The sequence below is a fragment of the Chiloscyllium plagiosum genome, chromosome 35, assembly GCF_004010195.1.
Source record: "Chiloscyllium plagiosum isolate BGI_BamShark_2017 chromosome 35, ASM401019v2, whole genome shotgun sequence".
NCBI classification, from domain to species: Eukaryota; Metazoa; Chordata; class Chondrichthyes; order Orectolobiformes; family Hemiscylliidae; genus Chiloscyllium; species Chiloscyllium plagiosum.
In genome coordinates, this window is record NC_057744.1 from 18,543,779 (window position 1) to 18,569,037 (window position 25,259).

General features: G+C 41.4%; 1 protein-coding gene across 1 annotated transcript in view; it reads left to right on the forward strand.

The window, feature by feature from the left end:
• The window catches only part of LOC122540677 (mucin-21-like), an 11,907-nt gene extending 3,932 nt beyond the window's left edge, over window positions 1-7,975 (forward strand). Inside the window, exons 2-4 of the mRNA XM_043676744.1 lie at window positions 1,169-1,346; window positions 2,408-2,463; window positions 5,980-7,975. Of these exons, the coding sequence (XP_043532679.1) occupies window positions 1,169-1,346; window positions 2,408-2,463; window positions 5,980-6,635 (890 nt within the window). The 3' untranslated portion in view covers window positions 6,636-7,975. The remainder of the gene's footprint in view (window positions 1-1,168; window positions 1,347-2,407; window positions 2,464-5,979) is intronic.
• Window positions 7,976-25,259: the final 17,284 nt, after the last annotated feature.

Consider the following 25,259-nt stretch of genomic DNA (forward strand, 5'->3'; position numbering starts at 1 on the left):
AACAGGTTTGTCAGGCACGACCTCCCCTTACTAAATCCATGTTGACTTGTTCTAATCCGACCCTGCTCTTCCTAGAATTTAGAAACCTCATCCTTAATGATGGATTCTAGAATTTTACCAACAACCGAGGTTAGACTAATTGGCCTCTAATTTTCCATCTTTTGCCTTGATCCTTTCTTGAACAAGGGGGTTACAACAGCGATCTTCCAATCATCCGGGACTTTCCCTGACTCCAGTGACCTTTGAAAGACCTCAACCAACGCCTCCGCTATTTCCTCAGCCACCTCCCTCAGAACTCTAAATATCCTTGCTATAATATCCTTCCTATAACTAGGCGACCAGAACTATTATAGAACAAGCCAAACAGAGAACAGCCAGGGAATTCCTAGAGGCATGGCACTCATTCATAGATTCTAAGGTGTTTTTCTAAGGAAAAACTTCTTTAGCCAGAGAGTGGTAAATCTGTGGAATTCATTGCCACAGAAGGCTGTGGAGAGCCAGCCATTGACTATATTTAAAACAGAAATAGATAAATTCTTGATTGCCAAGGGGATCAAAGTTATGGGGAGAAAGCGGGAAAATGGGGTTGAAAAATCCAGGAGCCATGATTTAATGGCAGAGCAGACTCGATGGGCCAAATGGCCTAATTTCTGCTCCTATGTCTTCTGGTCTTATTTAAAAAACACATGAGAACTTTTTTTTTACAGAAGGTGTCATGTGTGGAATGAACTTCCAGAGGATGTGGGCACAATTAAATCATATAAAAGAAACTTAGATATGTACATGAGACACATGGGCTAGGAGGAGGCAGGTGGGACTAGTTTAGTTTGGAATTATGTTTGGCATGAACTGGTTGGTCTGAAGGGCCTGTTTCCATGCTGTATTATTCTATGATAGATTTCTGATTAGCAGTCGTATACAGTATTACACGATTAGGTTGGCAATCAACCATGATCATATTGAATTGAAGATCAGGCTCAATGGCAGGGCTAAATATCCTGTTCCTACCTTCCAATGATCTTCCTTATACCTCTAAGTTGCAAGATGAGCTTAGCACATTTGACTAACAAAAGAAACATTAGAATTAGCTGTTATTTTAACTATAATGCTATGTTTGTGATTGCCAGGATATCAAAATATAACATCAGTGTTGCTATTTTATCCCCAGTTACCATTTTAGGAATTAATTCTGAGGTTGAAGTGGCTCTGTCAGCCTTGAAGAACAATATCAGCTTTGGTTATTGGAAGAACAATTCTTCACGTTGCTCGGGTATTTTTGCGAATCGGACTTCATCAAATGATATCTGGATTTCACCCACAGACATGTCAGCTAATGTGACAATTAGGTATGTTTTATATGCTAAAAAGCATTTTACTTTTTATCTAATGCCCATTAAGTAGTGAACATCTGTGTCACAGGAATATCATATGCATCCTACACAATGTACTTTATAATTGTACAAAGGATATAAACTATTTTACAAAGTTGCCATACCTGTGAAAGGTATTAGACAAATTCATTTATTACTATTTCTATCATCTTAACTACTACCTATCCGACAATGGTAAAAACGAGGACTGCAGATGTTGGAAACCCGAGTCTGGATTAGAGTGGTGCTGGAAAAGCACAGCAGGTCAGGCAGCATTTCTGCTCCTTGGATGCTGCCTGACCTGCTGTGCTTTTCCAGCACCATTCTAATCCCTACCTGACGATGGTCAAGTTACCCATCACTAGTCACTGAGTAGGTAACTTGAAAAATATACCAAATGTGGAGGAACCACTCTCCAGTGTAATTTTGAATTGTCAGATGAATTAAAAAAAGTGGGGTGGTAAAAATCAAAGCTTTACCCTTCTCAGTGCTTATTCAAATTAACAAGCAGCAAGTTACAAAAACAAAACAGTCAGAGCAGCTATCCTCATTACATGGCTTCCAAGTAATTGAATAATTCCTTCTCTCAAGTGGTGCATAAGCACCATAGTTCAAAACATGTAGGAAGGGGCTAATCATTAAAACCAGAATCACAGGAAGAGAACAAAAATACATCTACAGTTACCTTTGTGAGCCCACTTCAGGTCACATCATGGTTTCATTTCAACTTAGACTCCTCACATAAAATTGCACAAGTCCAGATATTTTCACCTTCTTAAGAATATTTGAAAATGTTGCGTATAAATAAGGAATGAAGCAGAAAATGCATTGATATCAAACTTGGTAATTTAAAGTTAGTTCTCAGCATTGTTTGAAAATTTAAATTATGAATTGTGACATTCAGTAGCAATTATTAACCACTAGAAATAGTGACTTTATACACTTTTTGCTATTCTCAAGTATCCATGTACTTGAGTGCATGTGACAATAAAAACCTAATTCTAATTCTAACTTCCTTTTTTTCTATTTGGTTTCAGGGCCTATATCAAGACAGTGAACAAAACATATCTCCTAACCAAAATGATCAGCACAAGTAGGTTTTGTCTTCAAATATTGTTAATAATGATAGATTAGTGGATAGATTTACCATTGCGTTTTTATAAGTTTTCTTTCTATAATTGATATCATGCAAAAGCCCATTTCCTATGCCTACCTGTCTACTTCCTATAATTTTGGCCGTAAACTGAATCCTTAATTATTCCCACAAAGTTTAAGGTCCTGGCATAAAATTACTCTTTTCCTCAGGTGCAATTTGTGTAAACATCAGATTGTTGTGTCTCATAAATGGTATTGAATTTAGAAATCTTGAGCTATGCTGTGCTGAAATATTGTGGCATATGGCTCATACCTTGAGTTCCTTATCTCAGTCATTCATTACACAATGCAATAACCAGAAGGAATATCAGCTCATGTACAATAACATATCTCTTTGTCCCTCTTGGGTTGTAGTGAGCAAAGAGCAAGTTGTCTATTTTCTCTTTATATCTGAAATATTAGACAATCATAGGCATGCAAGTACCCCAAGAAATTCACTGTCTTAGCACTCTATCACCAAATGTAACTTGTCAGTGTGTGGTATACGTGTTCAAAGATCTTTCATACTCCTGAGATTATTCAGGATAAGAGGTCGCCCCTCAAAGTGACTGTAACATCATTCCAGATGCACATGGACCATTCTCAGCAAATATTTCAAGGAATTGGTACATATAACATGTTTATTTATATTCATATATATTTTGGAACTTCCATGCTTTTCTTCCATTTAAAGGTTCATCCTTCGTTTCTACTCCCTCTTTTTCTGTAGCCTCCCCACAACCCTTCTTCAAAACCCTCAGTAAAGATTGGGTCATTGAATTCGCCCAAGATAGATGTTTGATAGTCAGTGGTTATAGTGGGCATACAGGACAGTGGAGTTAATCACAACCAGATCCGTAATAATTCATTCCTGATGAAGGGCTTTTGCCCGAAACGTTGATTCTCCTGCTCCTCGGATACTGCCTGACCTGCTGTGCTTTTCCAGCACCACACTCTCAATCTAGATCAGCAGTAATCTTACTGAAGTTCTTTTAAGCCACTTAAACATCAACTAAATCAAATTAAATCACATGAATTAAAAGATCCCAGACCCTTAAAGTAAAAATCAAACGTTCAAAATTAAAATTAACAAAACTCAACCAGCAGCTCAGTTGCAAAATTAATGAGGTAAAATGCAGAAGATTGCATGGAAAAATTCACTCCAGGGCATCATGGATTTAAAAGTCAATCACCATCACACTTTACCTGAAAATGGGAAAATTCATATTCAGCCTGAGGTGTTCAGGGTCCATGCCTCAAACAGAGTTTAGCCTGTCATGTATTCAAGTAAGAGCTGTATCACAGGCTGTCTGACACAAGGTTAGCTACATTCAGGAAAAACAGGGCTTCATATGGCCAAAAAGGTATTCCATAAGTGTTTAACTGTGGGCTACAAATAACAATAAGTACTTCAAATACAGTTACCTGAATGTGAAACCACCAGAGGAGAAGGGTAACCCTCTCAATTCCATAATCAAACTTTTCAGTCTGATGACTGATACCACTCTACATCAAAAGCAATGCTCTGAAACTCCACAAACATTGACATTACTGTCTCCAATTGCCAGCTTCAACATTCATCCTTCTGGTCAACACAATCTCATTCCCATCCTCACAAACAGCCTTTTCCCAGCCTTCCCCAATCCTCTTTACCACTGCTTCCTGTTTACACCTTTTCCTTGCCTCAAGGCCTACCCAAGGACCAGGCCTTCTATATGGAGATTTCTCTTGCGAGCATCCAATTTGTGTCGCATCTCCATGGCAATAAGGTCCATGTTGTCATGTTACTTGCTGTACCATTTGTTGGGGTGAAGCTGTGGTCAGAATCCAATCTTATGCGCACCTCAGGCTTATCTAATCACACATCAAACAGCCCCTGTTATAGTAGTAAATTTGCTCTGAGTCCGGAACCCTGGATTCAAGCTCCAGATTTGTGTAATAAGATCTCTGAACAGGTTGAGTAAAAAATACCTGCACAGCAAGATACTAAATGGAATGTCAATTATACTACCCCTGGCAGTGAGGACACTTATCAGGCAGTGGCAGTATCCTCACCTTTGAGCTAAGGGCCCAGGTTTGAGTCCAACCTGCCACCAGAGAATGGGTTAATTTAAAGGAAAACCTGCCTGAGGGCCCTTCTGGTGCAGTGGTGGTGACCCTACCTGCAAGCCAGAAGACCTGCATTCAAATCTCACCTGCTCCAGAGATTTCTCTTAACAGACTGATTCAGAAGTTCTTTTAAAAAGCTTGGCTCTTGTGGCACTGTGGTGTTGTTCTCTGGACCAGGAGGCCTAGGTTCAAGTCCCACCTACTCCAGTTGTATCTCATAACATACCTGAACATTTTGATTAAAAGTAACTGCATATCCACCTTCTGCAAAGATTTAATTCCATTGTCAGTGAGAGAATCTGAGGATCTCCCCAGCAATCATGTCCCCCAGCTATCTCAAATGTTATGCAATCTATATGTTTATTCTGTGCATCTTGTGATGCTAGCCACCAAGTTAATAAAATGTTTACTGAACCATTAATGATGTTTTCCTTCAGAGATCTGATAATGATTCAAAGTTTTAGTCAAGATATCCCTGAAAGTATGTCAATGTTTACATGGAATATTTGGGGATTTGTTGATACATCAAAGGAAAGGTCTCAAATATAAGCATTTAAATGCTAATGATGTGCATAATCCTGATATATAGCTGTTGAGTGACAACACAGAATTTTGAAGAACTATTTCTGATAAACAATATCATATCTATAGAAACACTTATAGAGTCATAGAGTCATAGTGATGTACAGCACAGAAACAGACCCTTCGGTCCAACTCCTCCATGCCGACCAGATATCCTAATCTAATCTAATCCCATTTGCCAGCACTTGGCCCATATCCCTCTAAACGCTTCCTATTCATACGCCCAACTAAATGCTTTTTAAATGTTGTAATTGTACCATTCTCCACCACTTCCTCTGGCAGCTCAATTTCATACACACACCACCCTCTGCTTTAAAAAAGATGTCCCTTAGATCCCTTTTAAATTTTCCCCTCACCCTAAACCAATGCCTTCTAGTTCTAGACTCTCCCACTCCAGAGAAAAGACCTTTTATCTATTTCCCCGATATTGCTGTAATACACAGAAATGTCTTCAGTGCATTGGAATTGAGGAACTCATTATTGAATAAATAATGTCAGTCATATATTTCATCATTTTTGGATTCACAGCTTTAATTTAAATGTAAAATTTACACAAATTTTATAATCGTGTTTTGCCAAGAAACTTCTGACTTGAAAGACTGAGAAGTGAGAATTGCTCTTCTGCACTATGATTTCCACTTTGTAAAGTTAGAAGTATAATTAAAGATTAACAGGAGTTAATATTTATGTGTAGAATTGGAATCTATAACTTTGAATACTAAGAAAATGTATGTATTATTAATTATAGTGATAATATTTACAAAATGCAATTGGATTTGTACAGATTCTAGTTCTGGAGCTGGGACCACTGCTTCATCCAGTACCAGTAGCAACATGACCACAGCTTCACCCCCAACCAATGAAACAGCTAGCAACGTGACCACTGCTTCAACCTCAACCAATGGAACAGCTAGCAACATGACCACAGCTTCAACCCCAACCAATGGAACAGCGAATAACATGACCACAGCTTCAAACCCATCCAATGGAACAGCTAGCAACATGACCACAGCTTCAACCCCAACCAATGGAACAGCAAGTAGCATGACCACAGCTTCAACTCCAACCAATGAAACAGCTGGCAACATGACCACAGCTTCAAACCCAACCAATGGAGCAGCTAGCAACATGACCACAGCTTCACCCAAAGTCAATGCAACAGCTGACAACATGACCACTGCTTCACCCAGAACCATTGTGACCACCAGTGCGAAGATGAACAATACCACAAATTCTCCTATCAGCAAGATGACTGTGAAAACCACTACTCCTTCCAGTACCAGAACAACCATCATGCAGATGAATGTCACCACATCGTCAAGCACCATGTCAGATACTACTACCACAGGAAATGCTATGAGCACCATCAAAACTTCAGGTGGATTCACCATTACTTTGATGTTCTTAATATTTATAGGCATTGGGCACACACTTTTGTAATAAAATTAATGTCACATCTGTTGGAATGTTCACCTGTACTTACCTACAGACATAACTATCCTAACAATTTCTGAGATTTTGCACAGTAACAGTTCCTGATGTTATACAGTGGTGATCTTAGAACTGTCATTTGGAAGCACCTGATGTTTTTTACTTACTTTAATACACAGTTAGGCTCAATTGATAAATGTTAAACTCTGCTTCGCCCTATTATAAATTACAGTTAATACTATTTTCCTAAACTAACTGGCATGATGAAGCATGAAACATTTTGTTGCACTTCTGATCAGAATTTATAAATGAAAATATTTGCTTTGCATTTATTAATTCAGAAGTTCAGCCAACTCCCTCAATGTGAGACTGCATGAAGGTCGCAACTGTTTTGTTTCATGTAATTTTTATGGCTGTTTGCTGCCTTGTATTTTTTGACATTATTAAATTGTATATGGGATGTACAAGATACTTGCACTGTAGCAACACTTCCAATATATTGAAAACATTTTGGTCAGCTGTTGAATTATTAACTCTATGACTTGTCTTTGATGATGAGTCTCACTTAATCAGACAGCATGTTAGATGATCAGTTGGTGATAGAAACCAATATTCAGTCTCTGCTAAACAGTGAAGGCAGACAATGAGCTCAGAGGAAGCCTGAAAATTCTACTTTACAAAATGGAAAGATTCTACTTTACAAAATAATTGCGATTGATTTGTTTCACTTAGGTTTCTTTGAATTCCTGTTCCATCCTGACTAATAGGTTGAAGATCAAATTGTTTGTAATTTTAAAAAATTATCTTTGAATTCAATGTATCATTAATTACTGGTATCTTCTTATTGGTTGGATGCAATGCATCATGGGTAAAACAGTTTCTATGGGATGTCATTATAAGTTACAATTCTGATTCTTTAACAATCCGTTTATTTGAGCCTTAAGTGCCACTAATATATTTACATTTTATTTGATGCAGTTTATAAGAGGTAATCCTTTAAAATAATCTTACATTCTCAATTAATAAGTATTACCATGACACATGGTCCATTCAGACTTCAAAATTCAGACACTACAATAGGCATCGTAAATATATCACCAACTATTGATCTATTTTCTCAGTTTTCAATCTTTTTCAATTTTCAGTTCTCATTTGTTACTTGGATTAGTTATCTTATGATATATTAATTGTTATCTTTATATTTCTTGTGCATTTGACTGAATAAGATATTGCACAGCTCTAAATATTCCAAAAGCATTGATATATTTGATGTTTTATCCATGTTATGAAGATTTGCAATATCTGATATCTTGCAATTGCACTTTAAAAGATAAATACCTACCAACTTATTTTAGCTTCCTCTCTCTTTAATTGAAATAATTGTCAACTTTTTTGTGAACTAGCAGCGAGATTACTGGTATGCCTCACATATCTACTTGAGTAATACATTAAACTATGTAAGGTTTATTGACCTGAATCTTAACGTGTTGCAGCATGTGGCTAGAGTGTTGCTGGAGTGTTCAAATTGACTGGGGAAGTTGGTTCAAACACATTGGCTTCTGCATTTTGTCTGAGTGCATTGTGACAGCCAGTGTGCCATTCACCATATATTAATTTGTGGGCGGCACGGTGGCACAGTGGTTAGCATTGCTGCCTCACAGCACCAGAGACCCGGGTTCAATTCCCGCCTCAGGCGACTGACTGTGTGGAGTTTGCACGTTCTCCCCGTGTCTGCGTGGGTTTCCTCTGGGTGCTCCGGTTTCCTCCCACAGTCCAAAAGATGTGCAGGTCAGGTGAATTGGCCATGCTAAATTGCCCATAGTGTTAGGTAAGGGATAAATGTAGGGGTATGGGTGGGTTACGCTTCGGCGGGTCGGTGTGGACTTGTTGGGCCGAAGGGCCTGTTTCCACACTGTAATGTAATCTAAAATCTAAAAATCTAATTGTTCAAATAGAGCGATATTTTAAGTGTATTTTATAACTGAATAAGAAATCCATAGATTACTGGGTTTCTGCAAATCATCAGTGCAAACAAGGCAGGTACAGAGCAGTAATGAGGGGTCTTAAACAGCTTCAAGGGAATATACCACTTAATATTTAGTAGTACCATTGATTTCCTATCTGCTTGGAGGACTGGGTTTATTTACAGCACTTTCACTAAGAGCTTACATTTTGGAGCTGAAATGTTTGATCTCTAGCATCGCTCTGATGCAGATCTAGCTTCCTTACATTGGACTCCAAATGAGGACAAGATGACCAGGAAAATCACCAACAACAGCTGCAGCCTGCTGACCACTGATCTGTAGCTGCGCAGAAGAGAAGCCACGTTTCAGGATGAATGATGACTCTTAATGAGTCCCAGTACATACCATTACATGAAGAGATGGCATGTCACATGATCCTGCTCTTCCATGCAGCCTCATGTCAAGCTCATGCCACAGTCAGATATTTCTTAATTAAAATTAATCTTCCCCTTATGTCCACAGACATGATTGAATAGTAGAAGGAGTTCAAAATATCAGGCAACAATACTAGCATTTACATAACAGCAACCATCAGAAACACCTTACAGCCAAGGAAGTACATTTGAAGTCTAGTCAATATGGTAATTTAGGAAACAAGATAGCCTGTTTTACACATGGCAAGCTTCCAAAAACAGCAATGTGAGAATGACCAGATCTGTATGTTTTGCATTAATAGTATGACTGTGGGTTGCTTGTCATCATTAGAAAAATGCTCACAATCATGTTGTTTTTATAAAAGGCACAATTAAATTTTATTGCTGCCATTATCTGGAAAGTGAAAAGGTTAAAGATAGAGTCATGCAGAGGTACAACCCATCCATGCTGACCAGATATATGAAGTTAATCTGGTCCCACTTGCCAGCACTATAGCCCATATCCTTTTAAACCCTACCTATTCATATACCCAGCCAGATGTTTTTTAAATGTTGCATCCAGCCTCCACCTGGCAGCCCATCCCATACACACACCACCCTCTGTGTGAAAATGTTGTCCCTTAGGTCCTTTTTAAATCTTTCCCCCTCATCTTAAACCTGTGCCGTCTACTTTTGGACTCCCCCACCCCAGGGAAAAGACTTTGTCTATTTACCTTATCCATGCCCCTCATGATTTTATAAACACCGAAAAAGTCACCCCTCAGCCTCCAGCGCTCCAAGGAAAATAGCCCCCGTCTATCCTGCCGTGCCCTATAGCTCAAACCCTCCAACCCAGGCAACATTCTTGTAAATCTTTTCAAAACCCTTTCAAGTTTCATAACATTCTTCCGATAGGAGGGCGACCAGAATTGCATGCAGTAAATTCTAAAAGTAGCCTGACCAATGTTCTGTACAGCCGCAATATGATCTTTCAACTCCTACTCTCAATGCACTGACCAATAAAGGCAAACATGCTAAACACATTCTTCACTATCCTATCCACCTGTGACTCAACCTTCAAGGCACTATTAGCCTGTAAACTAGAATCATAGAATTCCAACAGTCTGGAAGCAGGCCATTCGGCCCATCACGTCCACACTGAGCCTCCAAAGAGCATCCCACCCAGACCTGCCTCAACCCTGTAACTCTGCATTTACTGTGGCTAACCCACCTAGTCTGCGCATCCCTGGACACTATGGGACAATTTAGCATGCTCAGCCTACCTAGCCTGCACATCTTTGGACTATGGGAGGAATTAGATTAGATTAGATTACATTACATTACATTACAGTGTGGAAATAGGCCCTTCGGCCCAACAAGTCCACACCGACCCGCCGAAGCGCAACCCACCCATACCCCTACATTTACCCATTACCTAACACTACAGGCAATTTAACATGGTCAATTCACCTGACCTGCACATCTTTGGATTGTGGGAGGAAACCGGAGCACCCGGAGGAAACCCACGCAGACACGGGGAGAATGTGCAAACTCCACACAGTCAGTCGCCTGAGGCGGGAATTGAACCCGGGTCTCAGGCGCTGTGAGGCAGCAGTGCTAACCACTGTGCCACCGTGCCGCCCACAAAATGCGGAATGGAATGCGGAACATCCAGAGAACACTCATGCAGCCACATGGAGAATGTGGAAACTCCACACAGATAGTTGCCTTAGAGTGGAATTGAACCCACTGTGAGCCCACAGTGCTAAAAGCTGAGCTGTGCTGCCCTTCTCAGGTCTCTTTGTTCTACAACACTCCCCAAGACTTTGCCATTAAGTGTGTAAGTTCAGCCATAACTTACAGTGAGGAAGGATGTGGCAGGTTACAGCAGGATATAGAGAAGCTGCAGATAAGGCCTGCTATAATTTGCCTTTCCAAAATGCAGCTCCTCACATTTACCTAAATTAAACCCCATCTGCCATTCCTCAGCCCAATGGCCCATCTGATCAAGGTCCTGATGTACTCTGAGATAATCTTCTTCACTGTCCACTACATCTCCAATTTTAGTGTCATCTGTAAACTTACTAACTATGCCTCCAATGTCCGCATTCAAATAATTTATATCAATGACAAAAAGAAGTGGACTGAGCACCTATCTTTGGGGCACACCACTGGTCACAGGCCTCCGCCACCACCCTCTGTCTTCTACCTGTATTTAAGAAGGGAGTGAGGCAGAAAACAGGAAGCAATAGGCCAGTTAGCTTCATGTTTGTAACAAACAAAAACTGAAATTGCTGGAGAAACACTCAGCAGGTCTGACAGCATCTGTGGAGAAAAAGCAGAGTTTTGAGTTCAGTGAAGTCTCTGAAGAAGGATCACTGGACTAGAAATGTTCACTCTGATTTCTCTCCACTGCTGAGTTCCTCCAACTTTTTCTGTTTTTCTTTTTGTTTTCAGATCTCTAGAATCTGTAGTTCCTTGTTTTAATTTTGCTTGTTGTCTGTCATATGAAAGGTACGGGAATTGATCATTAAAGACATTACAGGCATGAATTAGATACACAAGATAATCTGAAAGAGTCAGCGTTGTTTCCACAAAGGGAAATCATATTTAACCAGACTGTTTAAGTCCTTTGAAGGATTAAATTGCACAGTGGGTAAAGGGAACTTATCATAGTTGGATTTCCAGAAAGCATTTGATAAGGCGCCACTTCAAATGTTATTGTAGAAATTAAAAGTGCATGGTATAAGGGTTAATATATTAACATGGATAAAAGGTTGGTTGGCTGGCAGAAAACAGAATACATATAAATGTGTCTTTGTTTGATTGGCAGGATGTGACATGAATCCTATCGATGTCTGTGTTGAAGCTCCAACCTTATGCAATTTACATAAATGACAGCTAAAAGAAGACACAGTAGCAAAATTTGCAGATGATGTGAAATAGGAAAGAAAGTATATTGTGAAGAGGACCTGAGGATGTTGCAGACATGATGGGTTATGTGAGTGGGCACAAATCTGGCAGATGGAGCATAATTTTGGAAAATTTGAAGTTGTTCACTTTGACAGGTTGTGAAAACATTTTTATTCATTTATTCATAGGATGTGGGCATCGATATCTGGGCCAGCATTTATTGTCTCTGCTGAGTTACCTTGCAGAAATACTGATGAGTTGTCTTCTTGAACCATAGCAGTCCATTTGGTGTAGGTACACATCCACTGTCACTGGGGAAGGAATTCCAGAAAGTTGATCCAGTGACAGCAAAGGTACAACAATGCTTAAGTGAATAACTTGCAGGGGGGCATGTAGGTGGTGGTGTTCCCATGTATCTACTGCTCTTGTCTTTAGAGGTGGAAGTGGTCACAGGTTTGGAAGGTGCTGTCTATAAAGCCTTGGTAAATTGCTTCAGTGCACCTTGTAGATGGCACACACTGCTGCTACTGAAACTCAGTGATAGAGGAAGAGGATGTTTGTGGATGTGGTACCAACAGGCTGCTTTGTCCTGGATTGTGTCAAGCTTCTTGAGTGTTGTTACAGCAGCACTCACCCAGGCAAGTAAAGAGTATCCCATCATACACCTGAGTTGTGCCTTGCAGATGGGGTACAGTGTTTGGGGAGTCAGAATGCAAGTTACTCACTGCAGGATTTCTAAGCTCTGACCTACTCTTCTAGCCAAAGTATTTATACGACTGGTCTGGCTCAGTTTCTGGTTATTCATACAAGCCAGGATGTTGACAGTAGGATATTCAGTTATAGTATTGCTATTGAATGTCAAGTGATGATGATTGGATTCTGTTTTCCTGGAGATGTTCATTGACCGGAATTTGTGTGGCACTAATGCTAGAGTACAGCATGGAAACAGACCTTTCGGTCCAACCTATCCATGCCAACCCATCCATCCCAACCCAATCTAGTCCCACCTGCCCATATCTCTCCAAATCCTTCCTATTCATATACCCATCCAAATGTCTTTTAAATGTTGCAATTGAACCAGCCTCCATCACTTCCTCTGGCAGCTCATTCCATACACGTACCACCCTCTGAGTGAAAAGGTTGCCCCTTAGGTCTCTTTTATATCTATCCCCTCTCACCCAAAACCTATGCCATCTAGATTTGATTACTAACAGTGTGGAAACAGGCCCTTCGGCCCAACAAGTCCACACTGACCCGCCGAAGCGCAATCCACCCAGACCCATTCCCCTACATTTACTCCTGTACCTAACACTATGGACAATTTAGCATGGCCAATTCACCTAAACCTGCACATTTTTGGACTGTGGGAGTCTACTTCTGGACTCCCCAGCCCCAGGGAAAAGATTTTGTCTGTTTATCCTATCCATGCCCCTCATGATTTTGTAAACCTCTATAAGGTCACCCCTGAACCTCCAACACTCCAGGGAAAACAGCCCCAGCCTGTTCAGCCTCTCCCCATTGCTCAAATCCTCTAACCCTGGCAGCATCCTTGTAAATCTTTTCTGAATCCTTTCAAGTTTCACAACATCTTTCCGATAGGAAGGAGACCAGAATTGCACACAATATTCCAACAGTGGCCTAACCAATGTCCTGTAGAGCTGCAACATGACCTTCCAATGCCTGTACTCAATACCAATAAAATAAACCATACCAAACGCCTTCTTCACTATCTTATCTATCTGTGACTCCACTTTCAAGGAGCTATGAACCTGCACTCCAACATCTCTTTGTTCAGCAACACTCCCTAGGACCTTACCATTAAGTGTATAAGTCCTGCTAAGATTTGCTTTCCCAAAACGCAGCACCTCGCCTTTATCTGAATTAAACTCCACCTGCCACTTCTCGGCCCATTGGCCCATCTGATCAAGTTTCTGTTGGAATCTAAGGGAACCTTCTTCGCTGTCCAATACACCTCCAATTTTGGTGTCATCTGCAAACGTACTAACTATGCCTCTTATGCTCGCATCCAAATCATTTATGTAAATGACAAAAAGTAGAGGCCCAGCACCGATCCTTGTGGCACTCCACTGGTCACAGGCCTCCAGTCTGCAAAACAACCCTCCACCACCACCCTCTGTCTTCTACCTTCGAGCCAGTTCTGTATCCAAATGGCTAGTTCTCCCTGTATTCCATGAGATCTAACCTTGCTAACCAGTCTCCCATGGGGAACCTTGTCGAACGCTTTACTGAAGTCCATATAGATCACATCAACCGCTCTGCCCTCATCAATCCTCTTTGTTACTTCTTCAAAAAACTCAAACGAGTTTGTGAGACATGATTTCCCACGCACAAAGCCATGTTGACTATCCCTAATCAGTCCTTGCCTTTCCAAAAACATGTACATCCTGTCTCTCAGGATACCCTCCAACAACTTGCCCACCACTGAGGTCAGGCTCACCGGTCTATAGTTCGCCAGCTTGTCCTTACCACCCTTCTTAAACAGTGGCACCACATTAGCCAACCTCCAGTCTTCCGGCACCTCACCTGTGACTATCAATGATACAAATATCTCAGCAAGAGGCCCAGAAATCACTTCCTTAGATTCCCACAGACTTCTAGGGTACACCTGATCAGGTCCTGGGAATTTATCCACCTTTATGCATTTCAAGACATCCAGCACTTCCTCCTCTGTAATATGGACATTTTGCAAGGTGTCACCATCTATTTCTCTACTTTCTATATCTTCCATATCCTTGTCCACATTAAATGCAGAATATTCATTTAGTATTTCCCCTATCTTCTGTGGCTGCACACAAAGGCCGCCTTGCTGAACTTTGAGGGACGCTACTCTCTCCTTAGTTACCCTTTTGTCTTAAATGAATTTGTAAAAACCCTTTGGATTCTCCTTAATTTTATTTGCCAAAGCTATCTCATGTCCCTTTTTTGCCCACCTGATTTCCATCTTAAGTATACTCCTACTGCCTTTATACTCTTCTACAGATTCACTCGATCTATCCTGTCTGTACCTGACATATGTTTCCTTCTTTTTCTTAACCAAACCCTCAATTTCTTTAGTCATCCAGCATTCCCTATATCTACCAGCCTTCCCTTTCACCCTGACAGGAATATACTTTCTCTGGATTCTTGTTATCTCATTTCTGAAGGCTCCCCACTTTCCAGCCATCCTTTTACCTGTGAACATTTGCCTCCAATCAGCTTTTGAAAACTCTTGCCTAATTCCGTCAAAATTGACCTTTCTCTAATTTAGAACTTCAACTTTTAGATCCAGTCAATCCTTTTCCATCACTATTTTAAATCTAATTGAATTATGGTCACTGGCCCCAAAGTACTTCCCCACTGACACCTCAGTCACCTACCCTGCCTTATTTCCCAAGAGTAGGTCAAGTTTTGCACCTTCCCTAGTATGCACATCCACATACTGAATCAGAAAATTGTCTTGTATACATTTAACAAATTCTTCTCTATCTAAACCCTTCACACAATGGCAGTTAAAATCCCCTACTATAACCACCCTATTATTCTTACAGATAGCTGAGATCTCCTAACAAATTTGTTTCTCAATTTCCCTCTGACTATTTTTACTTAGATTAGATTACTTACAGTGTGGAAACAGGCCCTTTGGCCCAACAAGTCCACACCGACCTGCGGAAGCGCCACCAACCCAGACCCATTCCCTTACATTTCACCCCTTCACCTAACACTACGGGCAATTTAGCATTGCCAATTCACCTGACCTGCACATTTTTGGACTGTGGAAGGAAACCGGAGCACCCGGAGGAAACCTATTGGGGGGTCTATAATACAATCCCAATAAGGTGATCATCCATTTCTTATTTCTCAGTTCCACCCAAATAACTTCCCTGGATGTATTTCCGGGAATATCCTCCCTCAGCACAGCTGTAATACTATGCCTTATCATAAAATGCCACTCCCCCTCCTCTCTTGCCTCCCTTTCTATCCTTCCTGTAGCATTTGTATCCTGGAACATTAAGCTGCCAGTCCTGCCCATCCCTGAGCCATGTTTCTGTAATTGCTATGATATCCCAGTCCCATGTTCCTAACCATGCCCTGAGTCCATCTGCCTTCCCTGTTCGGCCCCTTACAGTGAAATAAATGCAGTTTAATTTATTAGTCCTACCTTGTCCCTGCCTGCCCTGACTGTTTGACTCGCTTCTGTTCTCAACTGTACCAGTCTCAGATTGATCTCTTTCTTCACTATTTTCCTGGGTCCCAACTCCCCCACCTTACTAGTTTAAATTCTCCCGAGCAGCTTTAGCAAATTTCCCTACCAGTATATTAATCCCCTTCTAATTTTTTTGTCCTTTTAGGTCACTTCTACCCTAAAAGAGATTCCAATGATCCAAAAATGTGAATCCTTCTCCCATACACCAGCTCCTCAGCCATGCATTCATCTGCTCAATCCTCCGATTCCTGCCCTCACCATCTCGTAGCACTGGGAGTAATCCAGATATTACTACTCTCGAGGATCTCCTTTTTAAATTCCTGCCTAACTCTCTGTAATCTCCCTTCAGAATCTCAACCTTTTCCCTTCCTATGTCGTTGGTTCCAATGTGGACAATGACCTCTTGCTGGCCCCTCTCCCCCTTGAGAACATTCTGCACCCTCTCTGAGACATCCTTGATCCTGGCACCAGGAAAGCAACACACCATTCTGATTTTTCACTACTGGCCACAGAAACGTCTGTCTGTACCTCGGACTGGAGAGTCCCCAAACACAATTGATCTCCTGGAACCCGACATAGCTCTCATTGCATTCGAGCCAGTGTCAATACTAGAAACTTGGCTGTTCGTGCTACGTTCCCCTGAGAATCCATCACCTCCTACATTTTCCAAAACAGCATACTTGTTTGAAATGGGTATAGCCACAGAAGGCTCCTGCACCAGCTGCCTACCTCTCTTACCTTTCCTGGAGTTAACCCATCTATGTGACTGTATCTGAGGCTTTCCCCCCTTCCTATAACTGCCATCCATCACATACTGTTGCTGTTGAAAATTCCTCATTGCTCCTAACTGTCTCTCCAACCGATCCATTCGATCTGACAAGATTCGCATCCAACAGCATTAAACGCAGATATAATCTGCAGTAACCTTTAAACTCTCTTTAAACTCCCACATCTGACAAGAAGCACATATCACTCTACTAAAGGCCATTTTTGCTCCTTCACAATCTATAGACCCAGAAAATTAACATCGTCTTATTTCTCTACAAAACACTGCCTCAGTTTAAATTAATAATTATGGCTTATATTTGAAGTTTAATCAAGAGACATGTCTCAAAAAACATATAATCAAGAAAGGACCCATTCTACTCACTACTGCAGACTTTCTGTAGGTCACACTTAAAAACAATATACTTATCTGCTTCTGTGCTGTGAACTTCACCCAAACAGTTCCTCCAAGATCAATTGTGAATTTCACTGTTTGTTAATTTTCCCAGACGCACTCCAATGTCCAGCAATACATTAATTCAACAGCAAAGGCAGTAACTTTGCAGGTTCACTGCTGCGTCAGTTTCTCTCTCTCTCTCTCTCTCTCCTGCACTGACCTCATCACGTACTTCCTTTGTTAGTTCTTCTCCCTTTTAAAAATGCTGTTGTTTTGACTTTTTTTTCCAAAGTTCCAAAACAATGCAACAGCATATAAAACAGTAATTGCTGCTCCAGGAATTCAAGGAAATCACCTCCAACATCTAAAATACCTCAATAAAGGAGCAGCTCTTACAGCCAGAAATTTTCCCGTCCTCCATCTTGGATTACCCAGAATCCTTGCGACCTTTATTGACCTTGTTGCATTTGGTCACGGACTGTTTTTGTACCTGAGGGGTTGTGAATGGTGCTGAACATTGTACAATTATCAGTGAACATTTCAGAGTTTGAACCGATGATGGGGGGAAGATCATTGGTAAAGCTGTTGATGATGGTTGGGCCTGGGAAATTACCCGGAGGAATGGAATCAAGGGTTATCAGGGTAGGTGGAAATGTAGAATTTAAAATGCAAATGGATCAACCACGATCTTATTGAATGGTGGCGCATTCTCAAGGGACATGTTCTGCTCTTATTTCATAAGTTCTATGTTCAAATATGTGATAAGTCAGATACCTCATTGTCTCTTCGGCTTATCCACCCACTCCACAAGTGAAGATGCCCCTACTGTGGGTATAATTTTGCTCTGATTATCTTTCATTATATTCCTTTTTACTTCTTGTGTATAATAATGACAAAGTTCAAATAATTCTAAGAAACTCACTACTCATGATCAGTGACAAGCAGATTGCTTGATATCTCCACGATCATGAAGCAATCTTCATGGGGTGATGGACTCAAATAAAAGATGGAAGTCTTAATCTAAGATTGTTCACTGTGTCTCGTCTCCATGACACTGGACTCCTTTGGCGATAAATTCTGTGATCATGATTTTAATTCAGATAAATGCGAGGTGCTGCATTTTGAGAAAGCAAATCTTAGCAGGACTTATACACTTAATGGTAAGGTCCTAGGGTGTGTTGCTGAACAAGGAGACCTTGAAGTGCAGGTTCATAGCTCTTTGAAAGTGGAGTCGCAGGTAGACAGGATAGTGAAGAAGGCATTTGGTATGCTTTCCTTTATTGGTCAGAGTATTGAGTACAGGAGTTGGGAGGTCATGTTACGGCTGTACGGGACATTGGTTAGGCCACTGTTGGAATATTGCGTGCAATTCTGGTCTCATTCCTATCGGAAAGATGCTGTGAAACTTGAAAGGGTTCAGAAAAGATTTACAAGGATGTTGCCAGGGTTGGAGGATTTGAGCTACAGAGAGAGGCTGAACAGGCTGGGAATGTTTTCCCTGGAGCGTTGGCGGCTGAGGGATGACCTTATAGAGGTTTACAAAATTATGAGGGGCATGGATAGGATAAATAGGCAATAGGAAGGGTTTGGAGGGACGTGGGCCTGGTGCTGGCAGATGGGACTAGATTGGGTTGGGATATCTGGTCAGCATGGACAGGTTGGTCTGAAGGGTCTGTTTTCATGCTGTAGATCTCTATGACTCTATGACTCTCTAACCTTCACAACCACCTGATGAAGGAGCAGTGCTCCAAAAGCTAGTGATTCCAAATAAACATGTTAGAACTATAACCTGCTGTTGTGTGATTTTTAGCCATAAAGTTTCATTGCGTTAATGACCCTTCGCTGGCTTCAAACTAAACCCCAAGAATTAAAAATAGGTCATGCAATGCCATTCTGAACTATTCAAAGATCACCCCCACCCATGGCCTTCAGTTCCTCCCGGGTGCTTATGAGCCCAGGGGTGGGGTCTTTCCTCTGTACCTCTGTCATACTGGGGAGGTCCTCCAATTGAATGTCCCCCATGGAGTGCCAGGAGACCCAGTAAATAGATTGCTGCTGCCAGTTACGGACTTATAAAATCCCAATGATTTTGAATACCTTTATCAAATGTCCTCTTTATCTTCTCTTTTCCATGAAAAAGAGTCCTGGTTTGGGAGGTACGAAGTTGGTAGGCTAAAAAAGTCATTTTAAGTCAAATCAATCAGTTTCTTCCTGCATGACGTTGTTAGTGATTGTATTGCTGCAATGCAAAATATATCCACAAGAGGGCATTGGGTCCATTCTTTGCGTTTGTTCAAATTTCGATATTGCAGAGACTAAAACATCACTAAGTCACAAATGACATCCTAAGTGGCTATGACAATGGCGAATCACTCTCTTACACTGCCTGCTACCTTTGGTGCAGTTGACCACAGCATGCACCTGCAACACTTTACTGTCCTTTGCAGTACTGATTTCAGCTGGTTCCATCCTTAGCTCTCTTCTCTTTCTCACCAAGATCTGTCCTTTCGCGAGGTCACCTGCACGCTGATGGCAGCCATCTAACTCTACCTTACAACCATTTCTATCTAATTTTCCAATATTGATCAAATATCAGACTGCTTCTCCAACAAATATCACTGAATGGGCAGAAATCTCTCCAATTAAATATTGGGGAGACTGAAGGTATTGTTTTAGTCTACAATCCAAACTTTGTTCCCTTTCTAATGATTCCATCCTCCTTCCTGGCATTAATTTATATATAAACTTGACGCTATAGTTCACCCCATCATGAGCACTCAGTTATAAACTTGCAGCGACGCTAAGAAGGTATCTTTCACAGCATCCAGCTTCACCCTGGCTCAGCAAATCTGCTTCTTGGTCAATTCTCTACAACCTCAAGGCTCAGCTATTTTAATGCAATTCCGTCTGGTCTTGCACATCCTGTCTGCAATAGATTTGAGGGAAATCAAAACTCTGCTGCCTGCCTCAGAACGTAATTCCTTGTGTTCACTGACTCAAATTTGTTCCCAGTCTTGTTTTTAAAATCTCATCCTTAATTTCAATTCCTTCCGAAGTTTTACTTCTTCTGATCCACATAATCTCTTCTACCTAACAATCTTTTGAAGGTACATGTACTTATCTAATTTTAACCTCTTGAACATCTCTAATTCTAATTGTTTCACCAACAGTACCTGTGCCTTAAGTTCTGTAAGACCCTCCCTATATTTCTCTGCTTGAATTGCAACCTCATGAAGTGTCAATTCATGTCAGGTCAGTCAGTGAAACAGAAACCAAGCACCTTCCTTTGGAGTACAGAGTCTATTAAGGAGGAGAAAGTGAGGACTGCAGATGCTGGAGATCAGAGCTGAAAAATGTGTTGCTGGAAGAAAAGCGCAGCAGGTCAGGCAGCATCCAAGGAGCAGGAGAATCGACGTTTCGGGCATAAAGAAGTGCTTTTCCAGCAACACGTTTTTCAGAGACTATTATGGACCCCATCTTTTAGTTCCCTCCAAATTCCAGTCCCATCTATTCCCACTTTGAAAGATACTTTCTAATCAACCTCTTCCAAGATGCTTATATACATTTCTGGAGCTGGGGTCACTTGAATGCAGGCTTCCTGCTTCAGAGATAGTGACACTACCACTGCACCACAAGAACCCTCAATTCCCACTTTTTAGATACTTTTTCTAATCAACTTGTTCAGAAATGTTATAGGAGCAAGTGAGACTTGAACTCAGGTCTCAATGACTGTTTTGTTTCGACCCGGTCAGTTAATAATCCTCAGAGCTCTGTGCTCTGAGGAAGGGTCACCAAACCCGAAACGTTAACTCTGATTTCTTTCCACAGATGTTGCCAGGCCTGCTGAGCTTTTCCAGCAAATTCTGTTTTTGATTTCCAGCATCTGGTTTCTCTTTGACCACGACTTTGATAATCTAACCAATACCTCCTTATATGGCTTGGTGTTATATACATATCTATGTAACCCTCCTGTGAAAAGCTTTGTATAGTTTATTACATTAAAAGTGCTGCATAAGCACAAGACATTGCTGTTTAAATCCAGTGCCATGAGTTGACATTCTAAATTGACAGTGATAGAATACTGCTCTGTTGGAGGTGACATCTTTTAGTTAAAATATTAAGTTTGAACGTGCTATATCCTCTCAGAGAGACATAAATCGTGACGTGGCACAGCTTTGGAAACAGTTGGGAAATTTTACCCCGATGACTTGATCAAGAATTATTCTTTAAACTATATTACCAGAATGTGATTACCCAGTTATTATCACATTACTGCGCGTCATAATGGATGTAAATTGCATGCAGTGGATGCCATATTACAACAATGACTGCATTTGAAAAGTACTTCACGGGTTGTTAACTGTTTTGAGTAATTCTTGGAGGGGTGGGGGGAGGGGGGTGCCAATGAATACTCTGCATGAGTGCAAGTCCTTGTTGGACATTGCAGCTTTGATTTTAACACAAACCCCCTTCTCTTGTGTGCAAAGGACTGAGCTTGAATTGGATTGAATGTTTCCTGTCCCATTGAGTTTTTCTCACCTGCGAGTCTGACTGACAAGCTCAGCCATGATGACTGAATTAGTGTGTTGTTTTCTGGAAGGTTTACCATTAATTGCCTTCAAAGCAAACAGCTCTGAATCTGGGAGCATGATGCTTTCATCACCATGACACCATCAATACTGTAAGCAAAAACAAAGAGTTGGTCTGACTTATCTGATTAATATATTACCTACCAAAACTACTGTGTGCATTGTAAATAATCCCAGTTACATGAAACAACAACCAAAGTTGCTGGAAAATCTCAGCAGGCCTGACCGCATCTGTGAAGAGAAATCAGATTTTTAAGTTCCAGGTTCAAAGACCCTTCCTCAGATGGCAGCTTAGAAAAAGTTGTTTTGTAAGCAGAAGAAAGGGTGAGGGGTGGGAGTAAGGAGTAAACGATAGATGGAGATAGAGCCCAAAGAGAGACAAGAACATTTGGACAGACAAAGGGGTGGATAATTGATGGTGGTATGCTATAGCGGCAGGGAAGGAAAAGTTGGACTCTCTTTAACTTATCTTCCTTTATTTTATTACATGAGGCACGCTTATGTACAAATGAACTTACACATTTTCATTGTATTTTATATTGAATGCATCTGACAATAAAGAATTTTCATAACGGTCAGCCTAGGAGAATGAATGACTGCAAATGCAGACTATTAATGTCAAACGTTGTATTGTGTGCAATAACAGACCGTGTGATAACCAGCTCTGGTTATCGAGTTCTGAGGAAGGGTCACTCAACCCAAGACATTAACTCTGATTTCTCTCCACAGGTGCTGCTAGACCTGCTGAGCTTTTTCAGCCATTTCTATTTTTGCATGTGATAACTAGTTGGGGGTTCAGGGTAGGGAAAGATGCTTCAAGACATAAAGTTGTTGAACTCGATATTGAGTCCAAAAGGCTGTAGAGTTCCCAAACGGAAAATGAGGTGTTGTTCTTTCGGCTTGCACTGCAGCAAACCTGAGACAGAGATGTTGGCCAGTGAACAGAGTGGTGTGTTAAAGTGGCAAGCCACTGGAAACTCAAGGTCTTTTTCTAGACAGACTATAGGTGTTTGGTGAAATGGTCACCCGGTCTATGTTTCGATTAGATTACAGTGTGGAAACAGGCCCTTCGGCCCAACAAGTCCACACCGACCCGCCGAAGCGAAACCCACCCATAACCCTACATTTACCCCTTACCTAACACTACGGGCAATTTAGTATGGCCAATTCACCTGACCCTGCACATCTTTGGACTGTGGGAGGAAACCGGAGCACCCGGAGGAAACCCACGCAGACACGGGGAGAACGTGCAAACTCCACACAGTCAGTCGCCTGAGGCGGGAATTGAACCCGGGTCTCTGGCGCTGTGAGGCAGCAGTGCTAACCACTGTGCCACCGTGCCACCCACTAAAGTAGATGAGACCACGTTATGAGCAGCGAATGCAGTAGACTAGATGAGTGAAGTTTAAGTCAAGCATTGTTTCATCTGGGAGTTATTGCAAGTTATGTTTGGGTCATTGGATACTGAGGCTAGAGGGAGTAAACTGGGAGTTACATGCTCCTGCAGTTGCAGGGAAAGGTGGCACAGGGCTGTGATGGGGTGTTGGGAGTGAAGGAGGAGTGAACCAGGGTGTCCTGGAGTGAATGGCCTCTGCAGAAGGCTGACAAGGAGAGAAATATGTGTCTGGTGGTGGTATCTCACTGGAGGTGGCAGAAATGGTGGCTAATGATCCTCTGGATTTAGATGCTGGTGCAGTAATGGGTGAGGACAAGGGGGATTCTGTTGTTGCTGTGGAAAGGAAATGTGGAGGTAATGGCCAAAGTGCATCACATTGAGGCCCCTGACAACCACTGTGCTGGGAAATCTTCAGTTGAGGTTGAAGATGGATATTTTGGAGGCTCTCTTGTCGAAATTGGCATCAACAAAACAGATGTGATTGAGACAGAGGAACTGGGAGAATGGAATAGACTCTTTACAGGAAGCAAGGCATGAGGATACAGAGTCAAGGTAACTGTGGGAGTCAGTTAGTTTGTAGCGGATATTGGTGGCCAGCCTATCCACAGAAATGGAAACAGAGATGCCGAGTAAGGAAAAGGAGAAGATAGAGGGATGGGGAGAGGACTCTTGTCCAAAGATATGAACATGGAGGGAAGGCAATGGAAGAAGAGTTCAATGTCATGTTGTACCCGAAATTCATGAAGGTGGGGACACAAAGGGGTAAAACTGAAACCATTGCTAAATACAGTACATTCAGCAGCGGAGAGTGGAAAGTCAGAAGGGATCACAAATACAGACAGGAGGTGAGGTCGGGAGAGGGGATGGAGTCAGAGGGAAGGGGAGGGCAGGAAGGTTCCAGAGGGCCATGGGTACTTTTGCGTTGTTGCATCTTGTGTTCATAGGTGCCTGAAAGGAAAAGCAAAGTTTCTTGTTAGTACATTGAATAAGCCGGAGGATGAAGTGAAACTGGGGAGCAGTGTAACTCTGAGTTAGTGTGAAGTAGTGCTGTGGAGAGAGAAGTCAAGAGTGTGCATGTGGTGATGTTTGGCGCTGGGTGTGGATCTCAGGATGTGGTGAGTCCAGCTGTCTGTGGAACGTTAAACATCGTGGAGATACCTGCGATCCTGGGTGGCTTCAAAGCACGAGGGATGAAACTTGAGTTGGACTGAGTGGGGTGAATCTGAGCCAGACGCAGTCACTAAGGAATGTGATGTGGCTGTGGAAACGTGTTTCAGCAAACATCTAGCCAAACACCAGGAGTGACAATGAAATTAATGACAGCAGACAAGAAAAATGATTGGAATGGAAATCCTATCAGAGAGAGGAGCAGAACTTCATCAAGGTGGGCATGCCTGGAAGAGATGTGACAGTGAGTTAAATGTTAAATAAAAATCAAAAGAACTGAGGATGTTGGAAATCAGAATCCAAAAAAACAAAAATTGCTGGAAAAGCTCAGCAGGTCTGGCTGATCTTGTTAATGTTGATCTTGCCTTGTGAACATCCTGGGCATTGTAACCTTTATGCCTTAGTCTGTCCAAATCTTGTTTCACCCTATGATCTGTCTGTCCTTGCTTACTATGATCTGCCTACACTGCTGGAGTCTAAAAGTAGGACGTTGGAAAGGCACAGCAGATCAGGCAGCATCCAAGGAGCAGGAGAGTTGACATTTCGGGCATAAGCCCTAACAAAGCTTTTCACTCAAATTAGATACATGTGACAAAAAAAATCAAATCAAATGAAATCAAGTCAAATCAAAGAATCTGTGAAGAGAAATCAGAGTCAACGTTCCACTGGACCTCCTTCTTGCTGTTGCCACAATATAGCTAAATTATTTTTTTCTTGGTTTATGAACATTAACCCTAAAAATCTGATAAAAAGTCATTTCCCATCTTAAAAATAATGAAGAACTACTCATGTGTACTGCCACAGTAGAGTGTAACAAAATTAAAT